The sequence below is a fragment of the Staurois parvus genome, unplaced genomic scaffold, assembly GCF_062004578.1.
Source record: "Staurois parvus isolate SC_StPar_1 unplaced genomic scaffold, SC_StPar_1.0 ptg002757l, whole genome shotgun sequence".
NCBI classification, from domain to species: Eukaryota; Metazoa; Chordata; class Amphibia; order Anura; family Ranidae; genus Staurois; species Staurois parvus.
Window position 1 is genome coordinate 34072 of NW_028320553.1, and position 16769 is coordinate 50840.

The following is a 16769-nucleotide window of genomic DNA, read 5'->3' on the forward strand; positions in this document are numbered from 1 at the left end:
CAGATCTAAACCTCTCCCCTCTTTGAGAACATAGAGAAGGAACATATGGCCTCCCCCCAGGCACCGTACTAATAGAATGTCCTCATCATTCGAGATGATCTTCTCTCTGGACGAGCGAAAATATGACCTGATTGGCTCAGAGGATGCCCCTCCCTCCAGCTTGGAGATTCATCGTATGGGTGTCTATAGATGTGTGACATTCAGGAATGGCCAGAGTCCTTGTCAGAGCCCCATTAAAGGAGATCTCCCTTCACTTCCTGTCCTGGTCTGATCACAGGAAGTGAGAAGAAACATCCCTCTTAGTCAGGTGTCCCCATTGGAGGGTTTTCCATCACTTCCTGTCTCGGTGACACTAGAACAGAGTTGGGTAACAGAAATCTAAACCTGACAGAGGTCCTAACCCCCAACACACTCCATTCAAAACCGAAACATTGGCTGAATACAGAGCTGGATGATATGGAGTTTGTCTGATATCTGGAGGTCACCTTAGACAATCATTTGTGTGGGAAGAGGAGATCGGCTCAGGAACTCAGTATGACATTGGCAACGTGAGCGATCCCTAACAGGTGGACCTGTGTGTTGGGGGTGGAATCCTTGTGTTGTGTGCTGGGGGTGTTATGAAGTCCATAGCCCCCCGGTACCTGGTGCCTCTCTCTCATCTCACCTCTCTTTGTCTTTCAGGGGAGCCCCGATGTCTTGTCCAGCCCCACCCTGGGGCACATTCATAACCCCAGGTAGTTACTGCGGGGGTGTAGAAGTGATGGATATGGGTGGAGGGTTCCCGTCATGTACTATCCTCCTCACTGACTGGGGTCTCAGCCTCGACTCCCAATGAAAATCTCCTTCCAGGGTTAGGGCCCGGACTGGCAGTGTCAGTGTTGGTTCTGGGTCTTCTGAGTGGTGGATTCTAATGGAACTAATTCCCTGGATCTCTATGCTCAGCATGTACTTACCTCTATGGTACCTACAGTGCTGGCCACTAGAGGGTAGACATGGAATCCCACCACTTACCTTGGTCCTTTTATGGTTAGAACCTGGCAAGACTTAGGTGACTGTGCCATCCAGGTTCCTCATCTGCTCTTCATCACGTGGTGTAGAGTATTGTAAGACTGAGTCAGAAGATCCACCTTGGAGGTACGGACCCTCCAACCAGATCCACCCTGGAGGTACGGACCCTCCAACCAGATCCACCCTGGAGGTACGGACCCTCCAACCAGATCCACCCTGGAGGTACGGACCCTCCAACCAGATCCACCCTGGAGGTACGGACCCTCCAACCAGACCCACCCTGGAGGTACGGACTCTCCAATCAGACCCACCCTGGAGGTACGGACCCTCCAACCAGATCCACCCTGGAGGTACGGACCCTCCAACCAGACCCACCCTGGAGGTACGGACTCTCCAATCAGACCCACCCTGGAGGTAGGGACCCTCCAATCAGATCCACCCTGGAGGTAGGGACCCTCCAATCAGATCCACCCTGGAGGTAGGGACCCTCCAGCCAGATCCACCCTGGAGGTAGGGACCCTCCAGCCAGATCCACCCTGGAGGTAGGGACCCTCCAGCCAGATCCACCCTGGAGGTAGGGACCCTCCAGCCAGATCCACCCTGGAGGTAGGGACCCTCCAGCCAGATCCACCCTGGAGGTAGGGACCCTCCAGCCAGATCCACCCTGGAGGTAGGGACCCTCCAGCCAGATCCACCCTGGAGGTAGGGAGCCTCCAGCCAGATCCACCCTGGAGGTAGGGAGCCTCCAGCCAGATCCACCCTGGAGGTAGGGAGCCTCCAGCCAGATCCACCCTGGAGGTAGGGAGCCTCCAGCCAGATCCACCCTGGAGGTAGGGAGCCTCCAGCCAGATCCACCCTGGAGGTAGGGAGCCTCCAGCCAGATCCACCCTGGAGGTAGGGAGCCTCCAGCCAGATCCACCCTGGAGGTAGGGACCCTCCAACCAGATCCACCCCAGACGTACTGACCCTTTTAGGAGCCTGTATGAGCCAGGTTCCTCACCTACTCTCTATCATGTGGTGCTGAGTTCTGTGCGATCAAGCCAGAAGATCCACCCCAGATGTACTGACCCTCCTGTCAGATCCATTCTAGAGATCCTGACCTTCCAGTCCGATCCGACTCGGAGGTCCTGGCCCTTCAGTGACATCCACCCTGGAGGTCCTGCCCCTCCAGTCAGATCCGCTCTAGCTTTGGGCTTCCCATTTGATGATCATTACAGAGGAATCAGTTTGATCCTTTGGGCCCCATACATGGGATGAGGGCAGATCCTGGGTTCTGGGTAGACCGTGACCTCTCCTAGAAGATGGTGATTGGGGGAAACAGATTAGGGTGTTGGGATGTCCTTCTGTGCTCACCTTTACCCCCTCATCCCCTTCTCTCCCCCCCCCTTCCTTCACCTCTCCACCCTTCCAGTCTCACCTTCTCTTGTTTCTCTCTGTAGGATCCACGCTATACACTGCGGGGCAGCCCATACTGCACTCGATGCTCACCGCACCTCTTACCTCGTCACCCGCCTGTAGGGTCCATCAAGGAGTTTGCCTGCTGACACCTACGACCCGCCTCCATATATATCTGATCTCTTCTGATTGGGTGCCGAGGAAACTTCCGGAACATCTACAGGGCGGGGGGGGGGGGGGGGGAGGGCTTAGCGCATCCTGTTCTGCATTGTTCTTTATTATAATAAATTCTAAGCCAATCATTCCACACGAATCTCTCGTTTCATAGCAACCCGAGAAACCAAAACGTTCAAAACCCTTCAATCCTCCAACATGGTTCAGTTCTTCCATTCATGGCGGTGCACTCTCACATGTGGGCGTTATCCTGGGTGCATGCAAATGTAGCCTGCCTGGGACTGCCCACTCCTCCAGCCTGACTCCACCCATCAAGACATTTTGATATTTGCATAACTCCTCCCACTGCTTGCATCAGGACTGATGGTTCCTGAGAGGAGTACTGAGGCAGGATGCTGTCATGTTTTCAGGAAGCTATGTACAGTACCCAGCCAGCCCCTCCCACCAGCCATGATCTACCTGCATTGCATAGAGAAACGCAGGGACCCAGTGATGACATCAATGAATATAAAATAAGGTATATAATGAAAATGGAAAAGCTTTATTTAAAAATGTTTTTTATTATAATGTTGATGAGAGGGTAGGGGGGAACCAGGGAAAGAAAAATAAAAGCAGATTAAACTTAAACACACAGAGATGGGCGTGAACATTCTCCAACACTCAGCCAATCGCTGTAAGGAACTGATGAGATCACTGAGGTACCATCTGCCTCACACCGTTTGAGTTCTTCCTGAGAGCAGTCTACAGGCCTGGGGTAGAAGAACATTCTCCCATCTGTGCCAGGAGAACAGCGCCCCCCTCCCATGTTCTCTCAGATGTGCACTCCAGTGTTTCCTACAACATTCTCTTTGATGTCCCCTCTGATGTCCTTTCCAGTGTGCTCTCCAGTGTTTCCTTTGATGTCCTCTCCGAGGTTCCCTCCGATGTCCTATTTGAAATCCCCTCTGATGTCCTCTACAAAGTCCCCTTGGATGTTCCCTCCAGTGTCTCCTCAGAAATCTCCTCTGATATACTCTGCAATGTTCCCTCCATTGCCCCCTCTGATGTTCTCTTTGATGTCCCCTCTGATGTCCTTTCCAGTGTGCTCTTCAGTGTTTCCTTTGATGTCCTCTCTGAGGTTCCCTCCGATGTCCTCTCCGAAATCCCTCCGATGTCCTCTCTGAAATCCACTCTGATGTCCTCTACAAAGTCCCCTTGGATGTTCCCTCCAGTGTCTCCTCGGAAATCCCCTCTGATGTACTTTGCGATGTTCCCTCTGATGTCCTTTCCAGTGTGCTCTTCAGTGTTTCCTTTGATGTCCTCTCTGAGGTTCCCTCAGATGTCCTCTCCGAAATCCCCTCTGATGTCCTCTCCGAAATCCCCTCTGATGTTCTCTCCAATGTATCCTCTGATGTCCCCTTGGATGTTTCTTCCAGAGTCTCCTCGGAAATCTCCTCTGATGTACTCTGCGATGTTCCCTCCAATGTCACCTCTATTTTACTCTCCTCTGTTCCCTCCATTGTCCTCTCTGATGTTCTCTTTAAAGTCCCCTCTGATGTCTCCTTCAATTTCCTCTCTAATGTCCCCTCTCTGATACACTCTCCAATATTACCTCTGATATTCTTTTCAATGTTCCCACCTATGTCCCCCCCCCCCCTCTGATATCCTCCCTGATGCCCCCCTCTGATGTTTTCTCCAATGTTCTCCCTAATGGTCTCCCCTCTAATGCACACTCTGAAGTCCCCTTGGATGTTCCCTCCAATTTTCCCTCCAATGTCCTCTCCAAAATCCCCTTGGATGTTCCCTCTGATGTCCTCTCTGATCTCCCCTCCAAAGTCCCTTCTGATCTCCTCTCTGAATTCCCCTCTTATGTTCCCTCTGAAGTACTATCTGATGTTCCCTTCAATGTGCTCTCTGAAGTCCCCTGTGATCTCCTCTCCAAAGTTCCCTCCGATGTATCCTCTGATGTCCTCTACAACGTCCCTTTGGATATTCCATAAATTTTCCCTCTGCTACCCTCTCTTAACTCCCCTTTGATGTTCCCTCTGATGTCTCATCTGATCTCCCTTCCAAAGTCCCCTCTGATCTCTGAAGTCCCCTCTAAAGTTCCCTCCGATGTATCCTCTGATGTCTTCTACAAAGTCCCCTTTAATGTTCCCTCCAATGTCCTCTCTGACATACTCTCTGATGTTCCCTCTGATGTCCTCTCTGAAGTCCCTTACAATGTTACCTCTGATGTACTCTCCGATGTTCCCTCCATTGTCCTCTCTGACGTCCCCTCTGATGTCTCCTCAGATTTCCTCTTCGATGTCCTTTCTCTGATATACTCTCTAATCTTGCCTCTGATGTTCTTTTCAATGTTCCCACCTATGTCCCCCCCTCTGATAGCCTCTCTGATGCCCCCCTCTCATGTTTTCTCTAATGTTCTCCCCACTGATGCATGCTACAATGTACAGTACTCTCTGAAGTCCCATTGGATGTTCTCTCCGATTATATCTGATGTCCTCTCCGAACTCCCCTTGGATGTTCCTTCTGATGTCCTCTGATCTCCCCTCCAAAGCCCACTCTGATCTCCTCTCTGATGTTCCCTGCCATGTCCTCTCTGATGTACTCTCCAATGTTCCGTCTGATGTCGTCTGAAGTCCCCTCCAATATTACCTCTGATGTACTCTGTGATGTCTCCTCCAATTTCCTCTCCGATGTCCCCTTTCTGATATACTCTCCAATATTCCCTCTGATGTTCTTTTGGATGTGCCCACCCCATATCCCCCTGACTTCCTCTATGATGCCTCCCTCTGATGTTTTCTCCAATGTTCTCCCCAATGTCTCCCCTCTGATGCACATTCCGATGTCCACTCCAATGTCTGCTCTGATGTCCCCTCCAATGTCTGCTCTGATATCCCCTCCAATGTCTGCTCTGATGTCCCCTCCAATGTCTGCTCTGATGTCCCCTCCAATGTCTCTCTGATGTCCCCTCCAATGTCTCTCTGATGTTTTCTCCAATGTTCTCCCCAATGTCTCCCCTCTGATGCACATTCCGATGTCCCCTCCAATGTCTGCTCTGATGTCCCCTCCAATGTCTGCTCTGATGTCCCCTCCAATGTCTGCTCTGATGTCCCCTCCAATGTCTCTCTGATGTTTTCTCCAATGTTCTCCCCAATGTCTCCCCTCTGATGCACATTCCGATGTCCCCTCCAATGTCTGCTCTGATGTCCCCTCCAATGTCTGCTCTGATGTCCCCTCCAATGTCTGCTCTGATGTCCCCTCCAAGCCATCTAGGAGAATTAAATTCTTACTGTATGACTGAGATCAGTACAAGTACGATACCCGGCTCCTCCATGTACATGTAGAACGTGTATAGAGTATGTCAGAACATGAACACGTAGAGGTGGCCAATAATTCCAATCAAGGCAAAGGTTTTATACTCCTAGCCCACAGTATCCAGGAAAGGAGGATCCATGATGAGAAAAAAAGGTTTCGTGGTCAGATGACCAATCTCGCAGGGAGACAACAATGGGATGTTAGAGTCCTCATAGCACAATTCTTTTCTTTGAAGCTCTGCGGTGTAGTGAAACCCATTCAAAAAACATATTTCCGGTGCATACAAAAAGTGAGCACACAAAAATATGCAGAAGGTGTACACATGGTCCTCTTCCGAGAGGAAAGGACCCCCTAGCCCTGATCCCCCAAGGTGCAAGGCTCCTGATGGGAACTGGGGTACTCATGGTCCAGCTGGCCAAAACCAGGCAGACCTCTTTCTTTGGGAGGCCACCCAAAGCAAGGCCAATCAAAGTACTAGGTGGGGCTCCTCCAATGGGAGACCCTGACCAGGAGGCCATGTGCCCCTCCACCAAGACTTTCAAGGCAAGTCCGAGAATCTAGTCTAGTAATACCAGCAATTGAGAAAGTGCAAGTGACCCAGTCCACATGAAAAAGATGAGGGGGAAGCGGATAAGTGCAACCAAAAGGGCAATGTGCTAGACAATGGTGGGGCTGTTGTCCAGAATAAAAATAGTTCCTCTATTCCGAGCCAAAAAGCCCAGCCCTGAAGGCAAGTGAGAACCAGCCTTCTTCCTCCCGAAAACTGATAAGAACAGATACTACACTTGATCTTATAATATCCCAGCAGACCATTACATGACCCGAGACACGTAGAAAAACTCAACCCTACATTGATGTGAGACGAATTGAAGGTGGAAATGGGGTGAGTGAGAGACACCCATACAGAGGTAGGCAGGGATGAGGGTATACTGTAACCACAGATGGTACACATGAACACCAGAAAATCAAATAAACAACCAGGAACCCATCAATCCAAACACATGAAGATGTTACTGAGGTCCACTCAAATCTCACATCTATCCACTCCTACATGTATGTTACAGGTCTGACACAGGAAAACTTTGCAAACCTACCTAAGCTTGATCCAAAAACTTGGTCTTAGGAATCTGCCTTGGACCAGTGCGGCATCCTCAGCCAAGGGGCCTAGGGACCTGAGTCTTAGTCACAGTGCTAAGAACATTCACATGACTAGGAACAGGAACAAGGACCTGAGGGAACCTCTTCAACAGGCTGCAGATCAACCACAGAATGGAGACCTATTTCCTGGTGATCAGGTCCCATGAAGACCTCTGGACTCCACTGGGGGTATTGGCAGCAGGGTCCTAGTGCAGACTGCTGGCTGATAGTCCAGGGAAGCAGAGGTTTGTCCAGCCATGGATACTTCCTTTCATGAGGTGAGCACCTAGGAACCCTCACACATGTCCACCTTATCATTCCATACAAGGAACATTCATCCAACACGTGTCCATCTTATCATTCCATACGAGGAACATTCATCCAACACGTGTCCATCTTATCATTCCATACAAGGAACATTCATCCAACATACGTCCATCTTATCATTCCATACAAGAAACATTCATCCAACACGCGTCCATCTTATCATTCCATTCAAGGAACATTCATCCAACATGTGTCCATCATATCATTCCATACAAGGAACATTCATCCAACACGTGTCCATCTTATCATTCCATACAAGGAACATTCATCCAACACGTGCCCATCTTATCATTCCATACAATGAACATTAATCCAACACGTGTCCATCTTATCATTCCATACAAGGAACATTCATCCAACATGCGTCCATCTTATCATTCCATACAAGGAACATTCATCCAACACGCGTCCATCTTATCATTCCATTCATCCAACACGCGTCCATCTTATTATTCCGTACAAGGAACATTCATCCAACACGCGTCCATCTTATCATTCCGTACAAGGAACATTCATCCAACACGCGTCCATCTTATCATTCCGTACAAGGAACATTCATCCAACACGCGTCCATCTTATAATTCCGTACAAGGAACATTCATCCAACACGCGTCCATCTTATCATTCCGTACAAGGAACATTCATCCAACACGCGTCCATCTTATCATTCCGTACAAGGAACATTCATCCAACACGCGTCCATCTTATCATTCCGTACAAGGAACATTCATCCAACACGCGTCCATCTTATAATTCCGTACAAGGAACATTCATCCAACACGCGTCCATCTTATCATTCCGTACAAGGAACATTCATCCAACACGCGTCCATCTTATCATTCCGTACAAGGAACATTCATCCAACACGTGTCCATCTTATCATTCCGTACAAGGAACATTCATCCAACACGCGTCCATCTTATAATTCCGTACAAGGAACATTCATCCAACACGCGTCCATCTTATCATTCCATACAAGGAACATTCATCCAACACGCGTCCATCTTATCATTCCAAACAAGGAACATTCATCCAACACGCGTCCATCTTATCATTCCAAACAAGGAACATTCATCCAACACGCGTCCATCTTATCATTCCGTACAAGGAACATTCATCCAACACGCGTCCATCTTATCATTCCGTACAAGGAACATTCATCCAACACGCGTCCATCTTATAATTCCGTACAAGGAACATTCATCCAACACGCATCCATCTTATCATTCCAAACGAGGAACATTCATCCAACACGCGTCCATCTTATCATTCCATACAAGGAACATTCATCCAACACGCGTCCATCTTATCATTCCATACAAGGAACATTCATCCAACACGCGTCCATCTTATCATTCCAAACAAGGAACATTCATCCAACACGCGTCCATCTTATCATTCCAAACAAGGAACATTCATCCAACACGCGTCCATCTTATCATTCCATACGAGGAACATTCATCCAACACGCGTCCACCTTATCATTCCATACGAGGAACATTCATCCAACACGCGTCCATCTTATCATTCCATACGAGGAACATTCATCCAACACGCGTCCATCTTATCATTCCAAACAAGGAACATTCATCCAACACGCGTCCATCTTATCATTCCATACAAGGAACATTCATCCAACACGCGTCCATCTTATCATTCCATACAAGGAACATTCATCCAACACGCGTCCATCTTATCATTCCATACAAGGAACATTCATCCAACACGCGTCCACCTTATTCCATACAAGGAACATTCATCCAACACGCGTCCATCTTATCATTCCATACAAGTAACATTCATCCAACACGCGTCCATCTTATCATTCCATACAAGGAGCATTCATCCAACACGCGTCCATCTTATCATTCCAAACAAGGAGCATTCATCCAACACGCGTCCATCTTATCATTCCATACAAGTAACATTCATCCAACACGCGTCCATCTTATCATTCCATACAAGGAGCATTCATCCAACACGCGTCCATCTTATCATTCCATACAAGGAACATTCATCCAACACGTGTCCACCTTATCATTCCATACAAGGAACATTCATCCAACACGCGTCCACCTTATCATTCCAAACAAGGAGCATTCATCCAACACGTGTCCATCTTATCATTCCATACAAGGAACATTCATCCAACACGCGTCCATCTTATCATTCCATACAAGGAGCATTCATCCAACACGCGTCCATCTTATCATTCCAAACAAGGAGCATTCATCCAACACGCGTCCACCTTATTCCATACAAGGAACATTCATCCAACACGCGTCCATCTTATGATTCCATACAAGGAACATTCATCCAACACGCGTCCATCTTATCATTCCAAACGAGGAACATTCATCCAACACGCGTCCATCTTATCATTCCATACAAGGAACATTCATCCAACACGCGTCCATCTTATCATTCCATACAAGGAACATTCATCCAACACGCGTCCATCTTATCATTCCAAACAAGGAACATTCATCCAACACGCGTCCATCTTATCATTCCAAACAAGGAACATTCATCCAACACGCGTCCATCTTATCATTCCATACGAGGAACATTCATCCAACACGCGTCCACCTTATCATTCCATACGAGGAACATTCATCCAACACGCGTCCATCTTATCATTCCATACGAGGAACATTCATCCAACACGCGTCCATCTTATCATTCCATACAAGGAACATTCATCCAATACGCGTCCATCTTATCATTCCATACAAGGAACATTCATCCAACACGCGTCCATCTTATCATTCCATACAAGGAACATTCATCCAACACGCGTCCACCTTATTCCATACAAGGAACATTCATCCAACACGCGTCCACCTTATCATTCCATACAAGGAACATTCACCCAACACGCGTCCATCTTATCATTCCATACAAGGAGCATTCATCCAACACGCGTCCATCTTATCATTCCAAACAAGGAGCATTCATCCAACACGCGTCCATCTTATCATTCCATACAAGGAACATTCATCCAACACGTGTCCACCTTATCATTCCATACAAGGAACATTCATCCAACACGCGTCCACCTTATCATTCCAAACAAGGAGCATTCATCCAACACGTGTCCACCTTATCATTCCATACAAGGAACATTCATCCAACACGCGTCCATCTTATCATTCCATACAAGGAGCATTCATCCAACACGCGTCCATCTTATCATTCCAAACAAGGAGCATTCATCCAACACGCGTCCACCTTATTCCATACAAGGAACATTCATCCAACACGCGTCCATCTTATCATTCCATACGAGGAACATTCATCCAACACGCGTCCATCTTATCATTCCAAACAAGGAGCATTCATCCAACACGCGTCCATCTTATCATTCCAAACAAGGAACATTCATCCAACACGTGTCCACCTTATCATTCCATACAAGGAACATTCATCCAACACGCGTCCACCTTATCATTCCAAACAAGGAACATTCATCCAACACGCGTCCATCTTATCATTCCATACAAGGAACATTCATCCAACACGCGTCCACCTTATTCCATACAAGGAACATTCATCCAACACGCGTCCACCTTATCATTCCATACAAGGAACATTCATCCAACACGCGTCCATCTTATCATTCCATACAAGGAACATTCATCCAACACGTGTCCACCTTATCATTCCATACAAGGAACATTCATCCAACACGCGTCCTCCTTATCATTCCATACAAGGAACATTCATCCAACACGCGTCCACCTTATCATTCCATACAAGGAACATTCATCCAACACGCGTCCACCTTATCATTCCATACAAGGAACATTCATCCAACACGCGTCCACCTTATCATTCCATACAAGGAACATTCATCCAACACGCGTCCATCTTATCATTCCATACAAGGAACATTCATCCAACACGCGTCCACCTTATCATTCCATACAAGGAACATTCATCCAACACGCGTCCATCTTATCATTCCATACAAGGAACATTAATCCAACACGTGTCCATGGGAAGACATGGGGTGATGGTCATGTGGGGTGATGGTCAGGCTAGTGAGAGGGTCAGGATGGTGGGATCTTCATGGTGGGGGCATAGTCAGTATTGGGATGATGGTTATGGTAGGGCGATGGTCAGGGTGGGGTAAATTGTCATGTTGGAGGGATGACCAGGATGGGGTGATGGTTGGTATGAAGAAAATGGTTAGTGTGGGGGGATGGTCATGATGAGGGGGGGGCAGGATGAGAAGACTGGTCATGGCGGGGGGGGGGGGGTAGTTGGGGTGATGGTGTCCAGGCTGGACATACCCCTTGATAAAAGAACGAGGACTTCTTGTTATGCAAAGTGAAGGTTTATTTACCACATGTGGAAGAATGATGGAGGCATGTTATCCGTGTGATTCGATGGCAGCTACACACGGCTTGTATACCGAGATGACCACCCAAAGACATGATATTACGCATCATATTACCGAGCCAATGAGGTGGACACGTGTAACAGAATTCATTGTCAAAGTTCAAAGCCCTTGTTGCCTTCCATCAATGGGGAGATTGGTCATGGTGGGGGGATGGTCATAGTGCGATGATGGTCATGATGGGATGATGGTCAGGATGGGGTGATGGTCATTGTGGGGTGATGGTCATAGTGGGGTGATGGTCAGGATAGGGTGATGGTCATAGTGGGATGATGGTCAGGATGGGGTGGTGGTCAGGATGGGGTGATGGTCATTGTGGGGTGATGGTCAGGATGGGGTGATGGTCATAGTGGGATGATGGTCAGGATGGGGTGGTGGTCAGGATGGGGTGATGGTCATAGTGGGGTGATGGTAAGGATGGGGTGATGGTCATAGTGGAATGACGGTCAGGATGGGGTGATGGTCATTGTGGGATGATGGTCAGGATGGGGTGAAGGTCATAGTGGGATGATGGTCAGGATGGGGTGATGGTCATAGTGGGGTGATGGTCATTGTGGGGTGATGGTCAGGATGTGGTGATGGTCATTGTGGGAGGATGGTCAGGATGGGGTGATGGTCATTGTGGGTGGATGGTCAGGATGGGGTGATGGTCATTGTGGGGTGATGGTCAGGATGTGGTGATGGTCATTGTGGGAGGATGGTCAGGATGGGGTGATGGTCATAGTGGGATGATGGTCAGGATGGGGTGATGGTCATTGTGGGAGGATGGTCAGGATGGGGTGATGGTCATTGTGGGGTGATGGTCAGGATGTGGTGATGGTCATTGTGGGAGGATGGTCAGGATGGGGTGATGGTCATAGTGGGATGATGGTCAGGATGGGGTGATGGTCATTGTGGGAGGATGGTCAGGATGGGGTGATGGTCATTGTGGGAGGATGGTCAGGATGGGGTGATGGTCACTGTGGGAGGATGGTCAGGATGGGGTGATGGTCATACTGGGGTGATGGTCAGGATGTGGTGATGGTCATTGTGGGAGGATGGTCAGGATGGGGTGATGGTCATTGTGCGATGATGGTCAGGATGGGGTGATGGTCATAGTGGGGTGATGGTCAGGATGGGGGGATGGTCATTGTGGGATGATGGTCATTGTGGGATGATGGTCAGGATGGGGTGATGGTCATAGTGAAGTGATGGTCAGGATGGGGGGATGGTCATTGTGGGATGATGGTCATTGTGGGATGATGGTCAGGATTGGGTGATGGTCATAGTGGGGTGATGGTCAGGATGGGGTGATGGTCAGGATGGGGTGATGGTCAGGATGGGGTGATGGTCATAGTGGGGTGATGGTCAGGATGGGTTGATGGTCATTTTGGGGTGATGGTCATAGTGGGATGATGGTCATTGTGGGGTGATGGTCAGGATGGGGGGATGGTCATTGTGGGGTGATGGTCAGGATGAGGTGATGGTCATTGTGGGAGGATGGTCAGGATGGGGTGATGGTCATTGTGGGAGGATGGTCAGGATGGGGTGATGGTCATAGTGGGATTATGGTCAGGATGTGGTGATGGTCATTGTGGGAGGATGGTCAGGATGGGGTGATGGTCAGGAAAGGGTGGTGGTCATAGTGGGGTGATGGTCAGGATGGGGGGATGGTCATTGTGGGATGATGGTCATTGTGGGATGATGGTCATTGTGGGATGATGGTCATAGTGGGGTGATGGTCAGGATGGGGTGATGGTCATTGTGGGATGATGGTCAGGATAGGGTGATGGTCATAGTGCGATGATGGTCAGGATGGGGTGATGGTCAGGATGGGGTGGTGGTCATTGTGCGATGATGGTCAGGATGGGGTGATGGTCAGGATGGGGTGGTGGTCATAGTGGGGTGATGGTGAGGATGGGGTGGTGGTCATAGTGGGGTGATGGCCAGGATGGGGAGATGGTCATTGTGGGATGATGGTCATTGTGGGATGATGGTCATTGTGGGATGATGGTCAGGATGGGGTGATGGTCATAGTGGAGTGATGGTCAGGATGGGGTGATGGTCAGGATGGGGTGATGGTCATTGTGGGATGATGGTCATTGTGGGATGATGGTCAGGATTGGGTGATGGTCATAGTGGGGTGATGGTCAGGATGGGTTGATGGTCATTGTGGGGTGATGGTCATAGTGGGATGATGGTCATTGTGGGGTGATGGTCAGGATGGGGGGATGGTCATTGTGGGAGGATGGTCATTGTGGGATGATGGTCATTGTGGGATGATGGTCATTGTGGGAGGATGGTCAGGATGAGGTGATGGTCATTGTGGGGTGATGGTCAGGATGAGGTGATGGTCATTGTGGGGTGATGGTCAGGATGAGGTGATGGTCATTGTGGGGTGATGGTCAGGATGAGGTGATGGTCATTGTGGGATGATGGTCAGGATGGGGTGATGGTCATAGTGAAGTGATGGTCAGGATGGGGGGATGGTCATTGTGGGATGATGGTCATTGTGGGATGATGGTCAGGATTGGGTGATGGTCATAGTGGGGTGATGGTCAGGATGGGGTGATGGTCATAGTGGGGTGATGGTCAGGATGGGGTGATGGTCATAGTGGGGTGATGGTCAGGATGGGTTGATGGTCATTTTGGGGTGATGGTCATAGTGGGATGATGGTCATTGTGGGGTGATGGTCAGGATGGGGGGATGGTCATTGTGGGGTGATGGTCAGGATGAGGTGATGGTCATTGTGGGAGGATGGTCAGGATGGGGTGATGGTCATTGTGGGATGATGGTCAGGATGGGGTGATGGTCAGGATGGGGTGGTGGTCATAGTGGGGTGATGGTCAGGATGGGGTGGTGGTCATAGTGGGGTGATGGTCAGGATGGGGGGATGGTCATTGTGGGATGATGGTCATTGTGGGATGATGGTCATAGTGGGGTGATGGTCAGGATGGGGTGATGGTCATTGTGGGATGATGGTCAGGATGGGGTGATGGTCATAGTGCGATGATGGTCAGGATGGGGTGATGGTCAGGATGGGGTGGTGGTCATTGTGCGATGATGGTCAGGATGGGGTGATGGTCAGGATGGGGTGGTGGTCATAGTGGGGTGATGGTCAGGATGGGGTGGTGGTCATAGTGGGGTGATGGTCAGGATGGGGAGATGGTCATTGTGGGATGATGGTCATTGTGGGATGATGGTCAGGCTGGGGTGATGGTCAGGATGGGGTGATGGTCATTGTGGGATGATGGTCATTGTGGGATGATGGTCAGGATTGGGTGATGGTCATAGTGGGGTGATGGTCATAGTGGGACGATGGTCATTGTGGGGTGATGGTCAGGATGGGGGGATGGTCATTGTGGGATGATGGTCATTGTGGGGTGATGGTCAGGATGAGGTGCTGGTCATTGTGGGGTGATGGTCAGGATGGGGTGATGGTCATTGTGGGGTGATGGTCAGGATGAGGTGATGGTCATTGTGGGAGGATGATCAGGATGGGGTGATGGTCATTGTGGGATGATGGTCAGGATGGGGTGATGGTCATAGTGGGGTGATGGTCAGGATGGGGGGATGGTCATAGTGGGATGATGGTCATTGTGGGAGGATGGTCAGGATGGGGTGATGGTCATAGTGGGGTGATGGTCAGGATGGGGTGATGGTCATTGTGGGATGATGGTCAGGATGGGGTGATGGTCATAGTGGGGTGATGGTCAGGATGGGGTGATGGTCAGGATGGGGTGATGGTCATTGTGGGATGATGGTCAGGATTGGGTGATGGTCATAGTGGGGTGATGGTCAGGATGGGTTGATGGTCATTGTGGGGTGATGGTCATAGTGGGATGATGGTCATTGTGGGGTGATGGTCAGGATGGGGGGATGGTCATTGTGGGAGGATGGTCATTGTGGGATGATGGTCATTGTGGGGTGATGGTCAGGATGAGATGATGGTCATTGTGGGGTGATGGTCAGGATGAGGTGATGGTCATTGTGGGAGGATGGTCAGGATGGGGTGATGGTCATTGTGGGAGGATGGTCAGGATGGGGTGATGGTCATTGTGGGATGATGGTCAGGATGGGGTGATGGTCATAGTGGGGTGATGGTCAGGATGGGGGGATGGTCATAGTGGGATGATGGTCATTGTGGGAGGATGGTCAGGATGGGGTGATGGTCATTGTGGGGTGATGGTCAGGATTGGGTGATGGTCATAGTGGGGTGATGGTCAGGATGGGGTGATGGTCATAGTGGGGTGATGGTCAGGATGGGGTGATGGTCATTGTGGGAGGATGGTCATAGTGGGATGATGGTCAGGATGGGGTGATGGTCATTGTGGGATGATGGTCAGGATTGGGTGATGGTCATAGTGGGGTGATGGTCAGGATGGGTTGATGGTCATTGTGGGGTGATGGTCATAGTGGGATGATGGTCATTGTGGGGTGATGGTCAGGATGGGGGGATGGTCATTGTGGGAGGATGGTCATTGTGGGATGATGGTCATTGTGGGGTGATGGTCAGGATGAGATGATGGTCATTGTGGGGTGATGGTCAGGATGAGGTGATGGTCATTGTGGGAGGATGGTCAGGATGGGGTGATGGTCATTGTGGGAGGATGGTCAGGATGGGGTGATGGTCATTGTGGGATGATGGTCAGGATGGGGTGATGGTCATAGTGGGGTGATGGTCAGGATGGGGGGATGGTCATAGTGGGATGATGGTCATTGTGGGAGGATGGTCAGGATGGGGTGATGGTCATTGTGGGGTGATGGTCAGGATTGGGTGATGGTCATAGTGGGGTGATGGTCAGGATGGGGTGATGGTCATAGTGGGGTGATGGTCAGGATGGGGTGATGGTCATTGTGGGAGGATGGTCATAGTGGGATGATGGTCAGGATGGGATGATGGTTAGGATGGGGTGATGGTCATTGTGGGGGGATAGTCAGGATGGGGTGATGGTCATTGTGGGGTGATGGTCAGGATGGGGGGATGGTCATTGTGGGGTGATGGTCAGGATGGGGGGATGGTCATTGTGGGGGGATAGTCAGGAT

The 16769-nt window shown here is 49.8% G+C and overlaps 1 protein-coding gene across 2 annotated transcripts in view; it reads left to right on the top strand.

Moving 5' to 3' along the window:
* LOC149429176 (acid-sensing ion channel 1C-like) overlaps positions 1–2631 on the top strand; it is a 29508-nt gene extending 26877 nt beyond the window's left edge. The window contains exons 10-11 of one of the 2 annotated variants that reach the window (XM_089666647.1): positions 682–734; positions 2448–2631. In XM_089666647.1, the coding sequence (XP_089522773.1) occupies positions 682–734; positions 2448–2526 (132 nt within the window). In that variant the 3' untranslated portion in view covers positions 2527–2631. The remainder of the gene's footprint in view (positions 1–681; positions 735–2447) is intronic. The other variant, XM_089666648.1, reaches the window with a different exon arrangement.
* The last annotated feature ends 14138 nt before the right edge of the window (positions 2632–16769 follow it).